The sequence below is a fragment of the Ammodytes marinus genome (genome assembly GCF_949987685.1).
Source record: "Ammodytes marinus genome assembly, chromosome: 19".
In the NCBI taxonomy this organism is placed as follows: Eukaryota; Metazoa; Chordata; class Actinopteri; order Uranoscopiformes; family Ammodytidae; genus Ammodytes; species Ammodytes marinus.
The window spans coordinates 8,192,095-8,210,713 of NC_137223.1; the positions used below are offsets into that span (position 1 = coordinate 8,192,095).

The 18,619-nt window shown below is 43.9% G+C and overlaps 1 protein-coding gene across 2 annotated transcripts in view; it reads right to left on the reverse strand.

The window, feature by feature from the left end:
- Positions 1–17,616, reverse strand: part of LOC307265813 (glutamate receptor ionotropic, kainate 2-like) — a gene marked incomplete at both ends in the record, with an annotated part of 67,190 nt that extends 49,574 nt beyond the window's left edge. For both annotated transcript variants that reach the window (XM_080047623.1, XM_080047622.1), the window contains one exon: positions 17,493–17,616. In XM_080047623.1, coding sequence (XP_079903749.1) covers positions 17,493–17,616 — 124 coding nt within the window. The remainder of the gene's footprint in view (positions 1–17,492) is intronic.
- Positions 17,617–18,619: the final 1,003 nt, after the last annotated feature.

The following is an 18,619-nucleotide window of genomic DNA, read 5'->3' on the forward strand; positions in this document are numbered from 1 at the left end:
GTTTATACGAGAGTGTATCCTCAGTACAGGTTCACACACACTCAATGTTAAATGTAGATCTATGCGTAATACATTGGTATTGGGTGGCAAAGTGTATTTAGCCCGCTTCAAGTCTGATAACAGTTAGTTTTATATCATTTATCTCTCTTTCCATCCATCCTCCCCTCACTACTTGGAGTTGTGGTCCATCTGCTTTGCAGGTGTGTGAGTTACAGTTGAGGTAATCAGTGTGTGTGTGAATTATAGAGCCACCATCATTGGGATTGGGTGTGAATTATGGTGCGAGTGAAAGCTCTGAGTGAGTTATGAGCTGGATAATCACCCTGGCGAGGAAAAAGGATCACTGATCTGAGTGTCTTAGCGGGTGTGTGTGTCAGTGTGTGTGTGTGTGTGTGTGTGTGTGCATGTGTGTGTGTGTGTGTGGGTGTGTTTGAGAGAGAAAGAGAGATTGAGCAGCAGTGGAAATAAAAAACTGTGTGTGTGTGTGTGTGTGTGTGTGGGTATGTGCATGCGTGTGTGTGTGTGTGTGTGTGTGTGTGGTTGTCTCCTGTATGTAAATTTGACTCCTTGTTAATGTTTGCCCACATTTAATTGAGTGCGTTTCGGAGCAAACATTATAAAGTAACTTGGTTATTGCTTTAGTTTCCTGACAGGCTCAATTAGAAATGTTTTCCGGCAAATCTCAAACCATTCACCTCTTACGACAGGATAAGCAATAGTAATGCGACGGACTGCAACGTTCATGTCAGGCAAATTTGTTTAACACTTTTGGTAAAACGATATTCCAGCACTCAACACGCTGCTCTGAATAAAGAAATCAAACCCCACATCATATTTCAGCAGCGGGGGAGCATACATTTTACTACTAAAAGGAAGCACTTACTCACAAAACTATGAATGAAATTACAATTCTCTGCTCTCTCTCTCTCTCTCTCTCTCTCTCTCTACTCAAGGATGCTCTTGTAGCTGGGAGATTGGGAGTCAGATATGTTGCCATGGCGACTCATGCATCCATGCTATGGCTGAGGGCATCGGCAGCTTTGGGAATGTGAGCAGCTGATTGGTTGAGGAGGGGGCGCTTGGTTGCGGTAGCTGCATACGGGGTCTGCCTGTCTCTGTGACTAATGACCGCCAGTAGCTACACCATGGCGTTATGGTAGGGGCCTGTAGAGTGGGAGCCATGGCAACCAAGCGACTCGGGTAACCCTGTCACTAGGGCAAGTGTCCCAGGTATATGCACGCATGAAGCCATAAGCCACTCAGTCAGGCATTAAAGACACCCCACCCACCCACCCAGCCACCACACACCCCCATTCAACCTGGCCTGTTTTTCTTTCTTTCTTTCTTTCTTTCTTTCTTTCTTTCTTTCTTTCTTTCTTTCTTTCTTTCTTTCTTTCTTTCTTTCTTTCTTTCTTTCTTTCTTTCTTTCTTTCTTTCTTTCTTTCTTTCTGGGGAGGCAAAAAAGTGATGGACACGCTCCGTAAATATCCCCGGAAATTCCCATCGGGAGCGCTCCCTGACATGTTTGGCGGTGAATGGGACATGATGCATGAAGGCCTGCGGAGAGTTGCCGCCCCCGGTCATTAATCTGAAGCTCCCCTTGCGGTGGACTGACCTTCCTATACGCGGCACAAGGGCCAGTTCTCTCTCTCTCTCTCTCTCTCTCTCTCTCTCTCTCTCTCTCTCTCTCTCTCTCTCTCTCTCTCTCTGTCTCCCCGAAGATCCCCGGGAATCTGATCACGCACATGAGATGTTGGGAAGCTCGCCAGCACTACAGTATATCACAGTATATAATCAATTTATCAATGTAATCGGTGTAAGGAAAAAGTGTAAAATTCCTCTTAGATAAGCAAAGGGCCTATTTCTCATGAATAATCTTATCATTGTCCTCCCATACGGATTGATATTTAGTTATTTTCTCCACGTATGGCCACATACACACTCTTAATAGAGTTAGTTCTAGCAGAGGTGATGGTTTACAGTGTATGATTTGACCAGCGACATCTTCCCTGGCCGAGGCTCAGGGATAATATCTCACAGAGCAATGGTTGTGCAGGAGCAAGATAAGAGAACGCAGTAAACTTGATGTATAGAAGTTCCTTTTTTATTATAGATAGAGATCTTGGTTGGAATGTAGCAAACTTCTTCAGGGGCCAACCGTGAGGTGGAGTCAGCAATTCTGGAGAATACTTATTGACAAAATCACTTTTTTTAATCTGTGAATATCTCCTCATGATCCGCTACCTGTCCATACTGTTTAAATACACAGCCTAGGCTCTGTAAACATGCATGTTGCTAGCTAGGGAGGACCTCCTTTGTATACCCTTTGATAACCTGCCAGTTTACAGAGCCTAAGCTTGATTATTTTTTCCAGCACACACACAGTATGGACAGTGATTTTGACAATAAGCATTCTCCGGAATCGGTGACTGCACCTTGACATTAAATGAGAGAAAATAAGATTAAAAGCAGCCGAATGAAAGAAGTTTGTGCATGCTTCCCATTAATGAAAAGAATACTAACAGAATGAAATCCCTAAATAGGAATTGAGATTTATTTATAATATTAATAATAATAATAATAATAATATAATACAAAAAATAAAAATAAAAAAATAGCCAAGGACATAACAACAATATAAAGACGACCAGAGCAGTGAGTCAGCAGTCGATCAATACTTTCTACAATCCCTCTGGACCTGGAACATGAAGCCATTAGAAAGAAGCTTAAGTGAACAACAGTATATATATATATCCGTCAATGTTATCCGACTTGTTTGCCATTGTCGCGTGGTGTGGCTTTTTTTTCTCCCACCAGAATAGAATCACTCGTTCTCCTGTCAGCCTATAAAGCCTCTTGACAGTGGACCGGACTGTCACCTGCCACGGCTGGACGCTAAGCCTGCAGGGCTGACTCACACACTTGACCGTACACGTGTGAATGCACACAATCACGCACTGCAAAAAAAAAAAAAAAAAGATTGAGTCTAAACAGGCCTGTCAGGTTACAGGTAGGCGGGAACAACTGAGTCCGGGAGGGAAAATGGAACTGATGTGGGAATTTTTAAAAGCCCACACTAGCCTGCTTCTGCATTCATAAGAGATATACCCCAAGTTCAGTTACACTCGGGTTAATAATTTTAGCTATATACCGTTGCCAAAAAGGTCAAGCTCATCAATCTCTTATAATGAGCACACACGAACATACAGTATAGTCTTCAATTAGGTACGTGTGCGCTACCTACCCACCACCCTTGTCCCTTAGCCATGTGCCAAGAGCAGGGCTGCCTTTACCTGCCACTGGGCCCTGGGGCTGAGAGGTTTCGTAGGCCCCCCCCTCCCCCCCACCTCGGGCGGCGGTCTTACAATACAGATGCGTAAAAGCCATGTTTGTCTACACCATAATATCTCTATTGATGAAATACAAAATCACCTAAGGTATCATGTACTTAAACCCCTCCTGGTTGGTTACAGTGTTTTTCCAAGTTATTGAAGAGACAGCGGTGGGGACCCAGGACCTTCTAGGGGGGTCCGGGGGCATGCCCCCCCGGAAGAAAAATTTGAACCTTTTAAAGTAAAATGCATCAATCTGGTGCACTTTGAGAAGAAAACTAAGGCTAAATCAACTGTGTCCTATGTGAGCTATTTTCTGGAATAATTTGACACAGAAATACCAAAAAGCAGAAACAAAAATATAAAGGTTTAAAAAATCCAGTCATTCAGCATTCCATTTTTTTTTTTAAATAATCCCTTATCCCAAAGCTACTTCTCTCTTTGAATTCTTCGTTTTGTTTTTATGGCTCAACTCAATATAGGCTCATGATCTGCGTTGCCCCGAACAATGTTATTTAAACAAAAATAACAAATGTACTGGTGAATGATAGGCCCCTTGATCTTCATAGGCCAAAAATAATGTGATTTTTTTTCCTTTTTCTTTACTGGTTCATAATAGGCCCCTGTTCTCCGTACGCCCGCCCCCCCTACGAAGATTAGGGGCCTATCATGAGCCAGTCAATAATTTATTGTTTTAAATGACAATGTTCGGGGCCTTCTTAGATCAGGGGCCTATATTGAGAAAGTAAAAAAAAAAAAAAAAAAAAAAAAAAAATTTTTTTGAGAGGCCCCTGATCTTCATAGGCCCTGGGGCTTCAGCCCAGGTAAGCCCGTGCATAAAGGCGGCCCTGGCCAAGAGGGAGAAAAAAACTGTGATCACATAACATGTATTCATTGTAAGCGCTGGCAACAGATGTGCTAATTTGCCCGTCTCTCTCTCTCTCTCTCTCTCTCTCTCTCTCTCTCTCTCTCTCTCTCTCTCTCTCTATTCATAACACTGTGCCAGCTCCCTCCTCAAAATATGTGCTAATTTGCAATTGGGCTCATTGTGGATGTGCTAAACTACCGGCTGACATTTTGTGTGTGCTAATTTGTCAAGCGGGGACCCCTTTTGGTACTAATTGTGCCAAACTGTGAGTGCACTTCCACGGGCCTTGAATTGCTGAAGTCCCAAATGACTTCTGATTCCAACCTCTCTCCACTGCTCTCACACTGCGAACGCAACTGAAAGGAAATAATAGATGCCGTGAAAATAAGACGTGGGGGCACCAAGTGGGCCACACAAAGCACACACACACACACACACACACACACACACACACACACACACACACACACACACACACACACACACACACACACACACACACACACACACACACACACACACACACACACACACACACACACACACACACACACACACACACACACACACACACACACACACACACACACACACACACACACACACACACACACAAAATGTGGAATTAGATGAGCTCATTAAAGACATATGGGAAAACAGTTAGAGTCCAATGTCGTGTTGGATCGGAAGTATCATCAAACACACATGCGTGAACATAATACAGAAACACACAGCCTGTTCCTCAGATTAAAATGAGTTCCTTTCAGAAACATAAGGTCACAGCTAGAGTTAGCTATATGAGGCTGTAATATATTTCAACTATTTTGCTGAAATATATCATATCTATCTATGCAGTTATAGCTGATGCATGAACACATCTGCAGTACTACCTTGTATGCAATCTGGCGGAATGCTCCTGAGTTTCAACTACCTGCTCAGACAAACATAGAAACACAGGGAGAGGCCAGGGTGTGGGTTTGTAGTGTGAATACTCAAAACATTTCCCAAGGAGAGGCTTTATATTTAAAAAAAAAACAATATAACAAAAACAAATCCATTACATGAAATCCATCAGTAAGCATTTTTCAACAAACGCAGACAATTCCATTTTGGGCTGCCATTGCTTTTCCCTCCAATCGATTGATCGATTCATTGTTTGGTCTTTGACATTTACTTTTGATCAACTATGTGAGATCAAGTTTCATGAGTCAGTGTTTTAGCTTTCATTCCTTTCAATACAAAATAAAAAAGTCAATAAACACTTTTTCTAAAAATGCAAATAATCAATCCCATATTATCCTGGAGTATGGGAAAGGCTCTTAGTCTGTGTACATTGATATATTTTTATTTTTTATAAATATTGGACCTATTTGAGATTCTTATTGGTGGAGATGAAACATGCACACTAGAGCTCCTTACAGCCCCAAGTCACATACACTTTATGTTACTATCTAACATTTACCAGGCATAGAGAGTCCACAACACTGTTAAGAAAACTGTTAGCGCCTCGCATCCTAATGGAACATGTTTATTGTAGCCTCACAAGATGCACACAAATCAACAGAGGCACGCAGAGCAGAAGACGGCGGCTGTGATATATAAACACACTGGAAGGTGGCAACAACCCGTCTCCAGCTCTTCCTCAAGGCATCTTTCAGCGCTGCCTGAGGAAGTGCAGTCGAGCTTCAATAAATATTTTTTCACCCTTTGCAAGCAAAACACTTTCCCATTGTCTTTGCTGATCCTCTGTGAGCCATTTTGGAACTCTTTGTTCCCCTCCGACTGTATCTGACAGAAGAGTTTGTTCGATTTTTTTGTGAATGCTTCCTTCCCCCCTTTTTCCCCCAAATATTCCAGGGTATAACTTGAAATATTTAGGATATTGTCACAGAAGCAAAATGTATACAAAGTATACACATGACAAGCTCTACAAATTTGGTGCACACGTTTCTAATAGCACACAAAAGCCACAATAGCACAAGGTATGTAAATGTACCTCATGAAGGCAGCATTAACATTAGTCATAAATGCATATAGTCCCTACATTTATGAAGCTCCGCATATTGCAACTGTGGCAATGGCATTCGATATGATTGATGCTCATGCATTTTGAGGAGAAACACAGTGGCTTTCACACACACTGTGGGGGTTTTATGAGCCTTAGAGTGCTCACACACACTTTCAATCTGACTTCCAAGTATAGGCACGCGTATTCCCACCAATGCAGTCACAAGGTTATAGGTCCAAGTAAATAATACAAATCCCGAAACTGCCGTCTGGGGCGTTTTTCTGCCAACACAGAAAATATGTGATTTTGGCTCTCACACAGTATATAGAGAGACCATAGGGAGTGTGGAAGGGGCCGATTATTGAGCAGCATGCTTCAAGGCTTCACCCGTCTCTGCCATTTATTTTTCTGAGCCCCATCTTTCTGTCTCCTTTATCAAACGGTTGTTTATCACACACACACACACACACACACACACACACACACACACACACACACACACACACACACACACACACACACACACACACACACACACACACACACACACACACACACACACACACACACACCGTCTGACTAGTGCACATCTCATGGAGGCAACGGCAGGTGACAGATGGCGACCTCACAGTGGCGCTCACTGTAAACTGACTTTTAATCAAGCCTAAGCACGTGTGAGAGATGCTAATTATCCAGCGCAGGCTAACGGGAGAATGGAGTCCAGCCTCGAGAGCATTGCCACAATACGTGCTCCTGTGCCTCTTTTGGGTTTATAAGCACTTTTCATCCCCTCCATTGTGATAAGACCATGATTATCTGTTTACGGCGATGCAGTTGAGAAGTACTAGGCAAGACGGACCGGGTGTTTGCAGCGTCCCTGGATATACTCTAGCCCTCAAGCTATAACGCTCGCAAAAATAAATATAGATGAGAACAGTAATCTCGGAGACTTAACAACCATCTCTGTGAAAAGTTAAGCCGTGGGATTTCCAACTGTCTCTCAGCATAACTCGCCAGAAAAAAAAGAAAAATTCTCACTCTATTGTGCCATTTGCTGATCATTTACATTGTAGATATGAGCCCACCGCCAGCGCTTATCTGAGAAGAGTGGGAAAGCAGTATGAATGTAAGACTGCACGATCTCTGGCAGGGATTTTACCACATAATACGACCTTGGTACGTGGAGCTAGACGGAAAGTTTAATTTTTAATGTTGCAATTAGGGCACGGCAAATTGTACGAGACTCCATCGTCCTCTCTCAGCTCTCCCCACACTCTCATTCTAATGCCCACCGTTCTCCTGCTCATCAAAAATGTCCCTGTATTACACTCTCCCCTCCTTTGTCAATCTATGAACAAAATGGCTGTGAAATTAGACTTTCTTTCTTGTAGCAGGAGCCGATGTTATCTCCCATCAGGGCCAAAGGTCAAGAATTAATTCAGTAGGCGGCTCTTTAGCGCTCACAGCTAGTTTTTTTTTTCTCTTTTTTGAAAGGTTGATGGGGATGAGAAAAGAAGAAGAAAAAGAACAAAAGGGGCAACATTTTACAGGGTTCCAGGATATCTGATTATTATATTTAAATAATATACATTATAATTATTTCTAATCTTCATAACGTTCAGAGATACTTGCACAGAAACGGATTATCACTTTCAGAAACTTAATGACACGTAGGCCAGTATAAGTCTTGACTTTAATATGCCAAAAATATACATTATAGATAGTCAAATATGAGTATAGTAGATGGGGCAATAATGTTCTTACACACACACATTGAATTACAAAATCAACAGGCGTGTCAGGGTTTCCAATTTAATTCCAACTACAATTTTTCCACCATAGTAAATCCATATCTTGTCTGCCTCCACCATGTATGCCATGAAAAGCTTATCGAGACTATAGGGGGTATAGATAATATAAGGCCAGCTGGTGTTACGCAGATAAATGATACAAAGGCCTGCACCGTGTCGCATATATACGTTACAAACATAACAAAGTAAGTCACGGGGATGAAAACCGGAAGGACAGTGTTTTCTACTCTGGGATTGGGTTAAATTCAATGGAAAGTGGGGGAACTGAAAAGGTATTCTTCGCTTGGAAATTCAAACGTTACAATGGGAAATAAAGGTTTTGGAATGATGTGTGTGCCAATGGGAGGATTTTGCCTCCTTTGTGTTTGCAAGGACACGGAAGAGAGGTAGAAGTAAAGGCTTGATGATAGAGAGAGAAGTGAACAAAGTACAAGGGAGCGGACCAAGGAGACAAGCTGAGAGACAGAGGGAGACAAAGACGACTGACTGGGGGCGAGAAGGACAGGGAAGGACAGAGTGGATGGAAAAAAGAAATGGAGAAAAGTGGAGAAAAAAATGGACAGAAGAATTCTATTTTCTCGGATTCTGGATATTGATTTGATGTCCGGAAAAGTGCACTTTGCTGTCACACTGTCTCCCCCTCATGGCCCTTCAGATGTCCTAAAGGAAACAACAGGTGATGGCCGTGATGTATAAAGTCAGAAGAAAGAAAGAGGAGAAGGGAGGAGGGGGGGGGGGGGGGAATGGATGAGCGAAAGGAAATGAAGAGGGAGAAATGGAGAATAAAAAGAGGTCACTGGAGGCAGATAAAAGACACTCAATTAAATGGACTGAATGGATGGACCATTAGACCTGAAAGGGCACCTGGCTGCACACACACACACACACACACACACACACACACACACACACACACACACACACACACACACACACACACACACACACACACACACACACACACACACACACACACACACACACACACACACACACACACACACACACGCCTTTGTCTCCCAGCCACAGGGCAAGGAAAATGTCAGCTCCTGGTTTGGGTTCATCAGCCTCCTATCAGCCACTGCAGCACACACAAGCTATAGCTGATAATCAGACAGAGCCACAGGTTACAAGTCAATATGCTACTAGTACACTTTGCTGCAGAGGTGTGTCAATTTGTCTTGCTTGTTCTACAAACACACACACACACACACACACACACACACACACACAGACACACACACACACACACACGCACACACGCACGCACACACACACACACACGCGCACACACACACACACACACACACACACACACACACACACACACACACACACACACACACACACACACACACACACAGGCACAACCATGCAAGTAGGAGAGAAAGAAATGAAAGCGACCTGAACACTGACTTCAGAGAGGAAAAAATAGCCCGCGGCTTACAGATACTAAAGAAAAATGACTGAATCATGAAGTTCCTGAAATATGTAGGCTCATTTTTCTTCCTCAATAAATAAGAAAAGATCTTGAGGATAAATGTTAAAAAGGTGGTGTAGAGGTGAAATTGGTGGAACATGAGCCCTGTTCTAATCTTCCATCTGATCGGCAGTTTGCTGTTTTTCACACCTTTGCTTTGCTCATATTCATTCACGCCCTGCTGGAAAGGAAATTAATGGGCATTTTGTCAATGTTTAAAAAGCAATGTCCCTATAGTGGGTGGCTGTGCAAGGACGAAAGAAGGCAATTGGCATCATTATGTTGCCTCAGAAATTATGAAACAGATTCAAGGTAGGGAATCAATCCAAGTCTGTTCCCGAGGTCCTCCTCTTTGTGTGCGTGGATGAGGGCGGATTGGTAGGTCACACTATCAAAACAATGGGGAAGTGTTTTGTTTTGAGTGTGGGCGACAGAACCCTGACGGAGGCTGCTGCAGCCAAAAAAAATGAAACAGATAAACTTCTTTCTTCCCTTTGCATGTTTCTCTTCTCCTACCTTTCCCATCGAAAATACCTTCAAATTCGCTACAAGGAACTTTGAACTATTTCTGAAACAGAACTAGTCTGATGATCATGAACGACATGAAGAGACCATCAGCGCAAAGAACGCTATTTTCATATAGTTTTTCTCTATGCCTTTGTACCGGGCTCACCCAGGAACAACAGCTTGCTTACGTAAAGAAACACTACCGCTTTTGTCCAAAGGGGCCGCTAGAATGAATGCAAACTGAAAGTGCCTCGTGGCCACTTTAAAAACAATAAAGATTGGACGACCGCTTAGAGAAAAATAAACAAACACTTTATAAAGGCTTGACGCAAAAGGACAGAAAAAAACGAAACTCAAAAATAGCAGGGGGACATTTTTGCATTGGCCCTGGTGTATGGCTTATATACAATGGAGTGTCATGCTGATTCAAAGAACATGAATTTAAGTAAGACTGGCTGAATATAATACGTCCTCCCACAGAGCCCATTTCCCCATGGTGTCCTCAGTTCACACACACACAGAGGGAACGTTCATACATCCGACCGGCAGCGCTTGTCAATGGGAGCAGCGCACTCTGCTTTCTCTCTTTCAATCAGACTCTCGCCCTCCTCCCATTACCGCTTTATTCAGCTGGCTGGAGATGAAGGTGAATCACATCACATCACATCCTAACCCGACCATTGACTCACATCATAGCCAACACAAGTGGGGGGGGGGGGGGGGCATTCTGTAATCGATTGACTTCTGAATTTGGACGTCAATGAGTCCCCCCCCCACCCCCCCGAATATCTTTTCAATGGGCTGCACGCTTGAAATCCACACGCAATGGCTTCACATTAGAACACATCAGGACGCAGTTTTTATAAGTGTAAATATCGCTGCGTGGATGAAATTATAAATGCTGATTTGCCACTGACTGAGCCCCCATAGCAACAAACACATTGAACAAAAGAGAAAAATACACAGTAAACATTTACTCTGGCTCTCAATTAGCGCTTTCATCAGCTTACATAATAAACCATTGGACAATCCATGTTTGTTTCCCCTCTATTAAGTACTCACTTAAAGTGTTAATTACTCCAATGGAGCTCCTATGAAGTTAAAAGGTCTCCCATTTTACTCCCACGTATGACGCAAAGCGTAGCGCGACACCACAGCATGTGAAAGGTCTATTTTTCACACCACTTAAAAGGCAGCAGTCAGCTCAGAACGAATAGATCACACTAAAAGGAAATACTCCAAATGAGTTTGGAAAGCGTGGGGTGGACCTAGAGTAGAAGGACAAAATGTGATAATATCTCCATCAAAAACAGTCAGGCCAAAACAAGTCCCTGCAGCTTGTGGCCGTTTAAATAGATCGTCATTCATTCACAATGGCCTGCATTATGGCTCCAATCCCACATATCTTCCCCTATACTGCACATTAGGGCTTTTCTTTTTTCTTTTTTTCTGGTTTACGTGTTTGCATTCTCACAGATGGTAAGTGATGGATGCACACAGAGTGGGCCATCCAGGGCTTGGCAGTGGCATCCTGTTATACTGCCAGTTTTTTTTCCCTTTATTCCCTTTAGCAATACAAACATATTGATTTTTATTGGTTCCCACCATTTTGCCGTCTGCTGGATGTGGGGACAGCCAAGTATGTAATGAGATAATATAGATAAATTAATCTGATCCTAATACAAATACATTTTGGTTTCACTTGACCAAGAATCCTTTTTTTTTCTTTTTTTTTACCATTTTATTCCCTTTAAATGCTATTTCATGCATTTCTGTAGTCCCGGGCACATTTTCAGCTCCCTATTGCTATACTGCTGACATTTATTCAGAGCTGCAGTGCATGACTCCTGGCCTCCCACTACATTTCCCCAGCACACTCCACTGTCCTTTCTGTCTCTCCCTCTTCACAGAAGCCATCAGAAAAACAGTAATAAAAGACCACAAACTGAGAGTGGGCAGAGAGTGGACCGCTCACAGGCAAACTAATCTATCTTTACTCAGTATCTGCTGGCCTCAACACTCACTGTTTTTCTTCTCGCAACACACTTCACACCGTTTCCAATTGCTCACATTTCTTCATCTACAACAATTACTCTTGTATTTTATTTTCCTCTCAGTGACTTCTAATACAAATGTTCTGTTTCCCTTAATGGGATTGTGAGACGGACAGCTCCTTATGTCATAAGATGCGAAATAAATAGATAAAGAGTTTTTTTTTTCTGCTCAGACATTAAGTCAGCGCTGAGCCAGACAAGCAGGCGCCGGGCGGGACATGCTGTAGGGTCTCTTCTCCAGGGACAGTTTCAAAGAACAATTGCACATATAACCCCCTAACCCCTTTGGATATCCAGGGAAAAGCCTGAGTGGCAATGACAAAGAGTGATAGGCTGTGAGAAAAAAAAAATCAAAGCCAAAACACAAGTCCAGCCTTCCACCAAGGCAGTATAGGAGAATGTATAGGCCTGAGACATATTGTTTCATTTTCGAAAAACAGACAATTCCTTCAGAAGAGAGGCATTTCTGCTATAGCACCCAGCAAACAAGGTCAATCATCTGAAGCCTCCATCATGTAAATAATATTTGCGAGTGCAGTTGGAGAAAATCTTAGAAAAACCGACTGAAATGCTAAAATGCACAACACGAAAACTAATTTCATACCTCACAGATATTTTCCCATTTGAAAGAATCTCCTAGCCCTGAATTAATCACCATTGAGCCTTTTGTAACTGAGGCATGACAGCAAGACCTTCAAAGACTCAGGAATGTAAACACGTTTAAAGAAATCCATCTCGATGGTTCCCTGCTCCGAAGCCCCTGTGTGGTGCTGCATGCTAATGTAAGACAGATCTCCTTTTTGTTCTTCAAACCCACGGTGGGGTATTTTTAAACCATGGAAATCATTTGCCAGCGGAGAGAGGGGAGATAGTTTCATAGTTCTATAAGCTACAGCGGGGACAAGTGACACATGAATATTTTAAGCAGCTTTGTGCCTATTTAAATGTGTTTGCCGTGAACGTGCTGGCATTGGGCCAGGGCACAGGGTGTTATCCCTAATTCCTGCAATCCCAAAACTAAAACGCGGGCATGCTGAACATTCAGGCTGGCGGCAGAGCAAAGGCAAATAAAGTCAATTAACTACAAACTAACCCTTGAATTTTGTTCCCTCCGTCCTCACTTGTTTTTTTTTTTCGACAGCATTGTAATTTTGCCACCATAACCCAGTTGAGGCAGGCGGATAAAAAGGGTGTTAAATATTAGAAATGCAATAAAGGACCTTTATCCCAGGCACACAGCACTGTGCGAGTAGTTAGATAAACACTGCTTTCACCAGAGGGAATTTTGTGTTTTTTTGCCAGAGGGCTGAACAATAGGCTTGATTTTTCCATAAAAAAAGAAGGGGAAAAAAACAATGTTGTGTTTTAGTCCTAATAATCACAGGCATGTCTGTGCTGGGACACTCTAACCAAACGCAGGAAAAAACAAACAATACTCGAGCCCACAATGTCACAATCACACAGCAGTCGGCAGCCATGGGACATATTGCGTCTGCCAATAGGGTTTGAAGATGGCTGCGATGGTGTTATCGCAACAACCTCACGGCAGCAGACCAACTACGCTCGTCAGAATTGAATTAAAACACTAACTCAACTTTATTGTTTATTTTTGTACATCTACTTCTATAGAGATATTTATGAATTAGACAATTGTTAATAAGTAATGCTCAATTAGCCTTGATGGAATGACAGACGTGACGACCCACTGCATGAGATCATGACTGAACATCTTTTATGCCTACAGCTACATAGGATCACATACTAGGCCTACATATAGCATGTTATCCATGGAAGAATTAAAAATTAGCTCTTTTAGCTTTAGTCAACCAGTTAGCTGAAACATAATGCTTGTGCAGACTGCAATGCAACCCTGAATGTTACACCTCACTGACTTCTAACGCATGGCCATCTGTCACAACTGGGAAATTAAACTTAATAGCAATAGCAGCTATATCTAAAAATAACTTCTGAATCGAAATATTTGAAGGTAGGCCAGCTGTTTTTCAACAACCTCTTCTGACTCCCCAATCGGGATATGAATATATTCTAAATGAATTCAAGGTGGGGGAGGGGTGGGAGGGGATAACGTGTGGCCACCATATTTCAGGTGGGAAATTCAATACCAAGTTCAGTTTTTTATGTGCCACACAACTAGGCTGCTGGATTTCATTTCAAGTGGACATTTCACCTCTTTTTATCAGAGCCTACATTGTACGAGTGGAAGTGGAGAGAAGACTAGAAGTGGAAATTGAAAAAAAAAAACAAGGTTCCCTTAGACCCTTAGCAGCATCGCTCGCTATGCACAGTCCCATTCAGTGCTCCCTAAAGGCCAGTGTGAACCAGTTATGAAAAGAGAATCTCCTCTCCACACCGCATTTTATTACACCTTGTAAGGGCTGCGCTGGGCCCATTTCGGTATCAAAGTAAATGAATTAGCTGTAAGATTTATAAATGAACGCCGGGCACAATAATTCAATTGGGGGTGCGGAAATTAGCTCAGCACATTCGCCTGCAGCTGGTGTGTCCACAGCACACTTCTAGTTTCCCCTTTTTTTTCTCTTTCTCAATAGAAACTTGTCGCTCTACATGGTGAGACCGATACTGTGAACACAAAGGGGCCGAGTATTGCTTTGGTGTTTCAGTGTGTGTGTGTGTGTGTGTGTGTGTGTGTGTGTATGTGTGTGTGTCTGCGTAAAAGGTCCCAGGCTGACAGGAGAACAGCGGTTATACAATGTGAAGTCGCCTGTCTAGAGCAGAAAGGGAACTTGGGGCCGGGGAAGGGAACAGACAGACCCAGGGGAAGTGACCTCCTCATTTAGCCAGCCTCCTGCTGGAGCAGCTGGGATTATCTGCTGAGCAAGTACAATCCTGCAGGACAGGAAATGCATGGGAGGTGGGGTGGGGGGGAGGGGGGGGGGTGGAAGCACCAGTGGGCTCCATTATTTTCTAAAAGGATTTCTTGTATTTCTCTCTCTCTTTCTTGTCTATCTCTCTTCTTCATTCTTCCAAACACTGACATACATTTTTTTTTATAGGATCACACACACACACACACGCCCGCAAGCACACACACATACACACAAACACACACACGCATGCACGCACACACACACACACACACACACACACACACACACACACACACACACACACACACACACACACACACACACACACATACACACACACATACACACAGACACACATGCTTATCATCTTCTATCTTTCTCTCTTTGAAACTTGAAACTCTGAAGCTCCTTTACAATCAAAGACAGACACAGCACTGCACATCTTCTTTTACCAAAGAGAATGAATTACACTTACACGCAATGGAGCCATCTCTACAAAGGAAGGTTGTGAAGTGCTTGACTGACAGATACAATGCTGCAACAAGCAGAGACTAAAGCATTTTACAGGGCGTCTACTAGAAAAACCTTGTGTATTTTGTTCAGCAACAGGCGCAAACAGAGCTGCCAAGAAGCCGGCTCGCTGTCTGTACGAACAGGCGGCACAGCAGCAGCAGTCGCTGGTTCAGGACCACGGACAGCGACCCGCCTTTTTTCATACAGCCGCGATTCAGCCGTATCCAACCGTATCACTGCGATCAGAGCATAGGGGGAAAACCCGGACATGAGCTTTTTACCTCGGAGCAAAAGGATCACAGTGACATGAATCACCTCGTATCTCGCTCAGTTGTGTGTGTGTGCGTGTGTGTGTGAGTATCATGCTGCTGATGCCAGATGCCCTGCAGATCCCGCGTATACGCATGGGCGCCATACAATATGGCAGTTACACAGTTATACAGGCAACTAGTGACTCCAAATCTGATTTTATTTACACATAACCTGGGTGTCCATAAGCCTATAAGCAGAATGTCATCCAAGGTGTGACACTAGGCTAAACACTTCACAAATAATGTAGGCCTACAGTAAAGGCTATCTCAGGAATGCAGGCCTATAGTCATTATTTTCCGGCTCGGAAACGTTCGTGTCAGATACCGTTCGGTAGAGACTCTGCACCTCTCCAGAGGATTAATGAACAGCCGGCCCGGCGACTGTCAGACAACGTGTGAGACGGGAAATCGCTCGTCGAGGAGCTGAGGATGCAGCGGGAAGACAAGCACATCCCGTTGCCATAGCGGCGGCTCTGGCGGACGCAGACTGACTCTTAAACAGTACAGAGCCCTCAGGGGGATTGTAAGGATGTGTGTTGTCAACACTTGATGACATCCCCTGTTGGGAGGAGAAGCAAGGGGGAGTGGGGAGGGGGGAGGGGGGGGCTCCCTTCCTGTCACTCCAAGATTTAAGTCCGTATACACTCATCAGAGATCGAGCGGCTCAACATAATAACCATGCCGAGACGGATCTAATTAAGCAACAGAGGAAACCACAAGAGGCCCCGATTGAGTGATTTTAGGAATGGAATCGCAGGCGTTTATGGAACGGTTTGCACAGTTAGTTACGAATTAGCCATTTATAACGCCGAGGTGGCAACTGTTGAAGAAGTAGGCTCACTTTAATAAAATTGATTTGATAACTCTTCTGTCAAGCCATGTTATAGTTTTTGAATACAAATGGCTGATCATTTGTTTTTTGGATAATGGTCTACACTTAAATATAGACTAGAACGCGGTGCCTTTAACTGTCGTGTGGTCACATTTTCTGGGCTTCCCAATGTGATCCAGTCATTCATCCCGAGCAATGAGTCTTGACAATAAAGAACTGCACATTGGCAACTGTATAGATAAGCAAAACCACCACGGGAATTCCAGTTGGATAGGCGTTCAGTGGGATTAAGGATCGAAAGCAGGCTACTTTCCTTGCCGGTACATCGATTGGCCCTTGTGACAGATCAAAGTGATTGATCTCGCGCTCCGGTGGCAACGTTTACATGTAAACATTTACTGCAGAGGACATGTTTTAGGGTGTCAGCAGTTTTAAGGGGCCGTGGAGATTCTACACTCCGCAAAGAGAGACACCAGTGAGGAGACGAGTGCAACGTATCTGGCACTTAGGCTATGTTTTCTATCGGCTGCCCATATATCCGCGAAACTGTTGCATGAGAGCAGCAGTCCTTTCGTGGTACAGCTACGGTTGGTTACCTCTCAAAGTTACTGTAACACTGGTTTCAAGGAAAACTCAAACAGCCTCTAAAACAGCGTCACGAAACATTACGCGATAATAAAGGTACAACCGTGAACTAGCCATTAACGAATGGGATTTACTAAGAGTGCCGGTGAAATTGTTTTGCCAACTCCACACTGTTTTTAAGCCAGCCAAACAAGGCAAGAGTGGGACAAAATGACATTTTGCAACATGCTTTTGCAACCCGCGAATGCCCCTTTACACCGTGGACAATCACATGGGCAGTTCGTGCGACTGATTGGATCGCTACAGATCATACCGTGCACCATCAACAAACAAGAGTCTTACCAAATCTTAAAACGTGTGGCATCCCGCGAGAGTAACCAAGAAACAGCAGCAGAAGCGGGATCAGCCTGAGGTTGGACCTGAAAACGAGACTGCTTATCATCAGATGAGGGGAGGTAATCTTCATGTTGTTCTTAAAAAATGCACAGTGGTTTTAATCCACCCGGTGCCGCGGGTTCGAGTCCCCCCGTAATTCTTCTAGACTCGTTGAGCAAGGCAGGGTGACGGCGGCCCTGGATGCGCAAGATCACGGCATGGTCACTTGCGCTCTCCCTAAATCCATTAGCAGTCCCGGCATGATTCCTTTTCCCCTTCTCCTCCTTCACTGCGCCAAGAAACAACAATCCAGCGGGTCGAGGGACGGCGGGACATCCATGTCGAAGGGTACGGAATCCAGTAGGGAGGGGGGCGCACAAGCGTGAGATATAGGTACTCCAGAGGGTTGGAGAGGGGCTAGAGAGCGCCAAGCAGAGGATACAGCAGCGATATGCAGCCCCCTATGAGGCGCTCTGGGTTGCTTGCGCTCCCATTATACTGCACTGCTGCACAGGCTCTGACGTCGAGCCAAGGTTAGTGATGTGAACGCGCACCAGAGAGACAGAGAGAGGGCGAGCGAGCGATCGAGTGAGGGAGAGATGGAAGGTAAAAGACAGATGGATACACGGAAAGAAATATGAAAAGGAGGGAGGATGGGAATGTAGAGAGAGACAGATGGGTGGATTGGAAGGGACACAGAGATACAGTAAATACTGGGTGGGTGGGTGGGTGGGTACTTGGGGGTGAACGCAAACTTTATTTCACATCTCCTTCCCAGGCTGTATATTCTTAGTTTCCTCCTTAACTCCAAACGTTTGAGGATGCAATATTGCAATATTTTAAAGTACAGTACATACAGCCCTATTGGCTCCAGGGTCAACCCTTATCCGTGCAATCCGTCCAAACTACAACCAGATATGGATCCACTCACAAAAGCAGATAATCGATACACAACGATGAAAATAAAGTTTTGGGTTCGTTGATCATATGTGATCATCTTATATTTAAGTTGCGTGTAAGGAGACAGCTGCACTCGTTATCAAACCCTGTGTAAGTGCATGATATCCATTCAGCACCATGGACAGAGACACAGC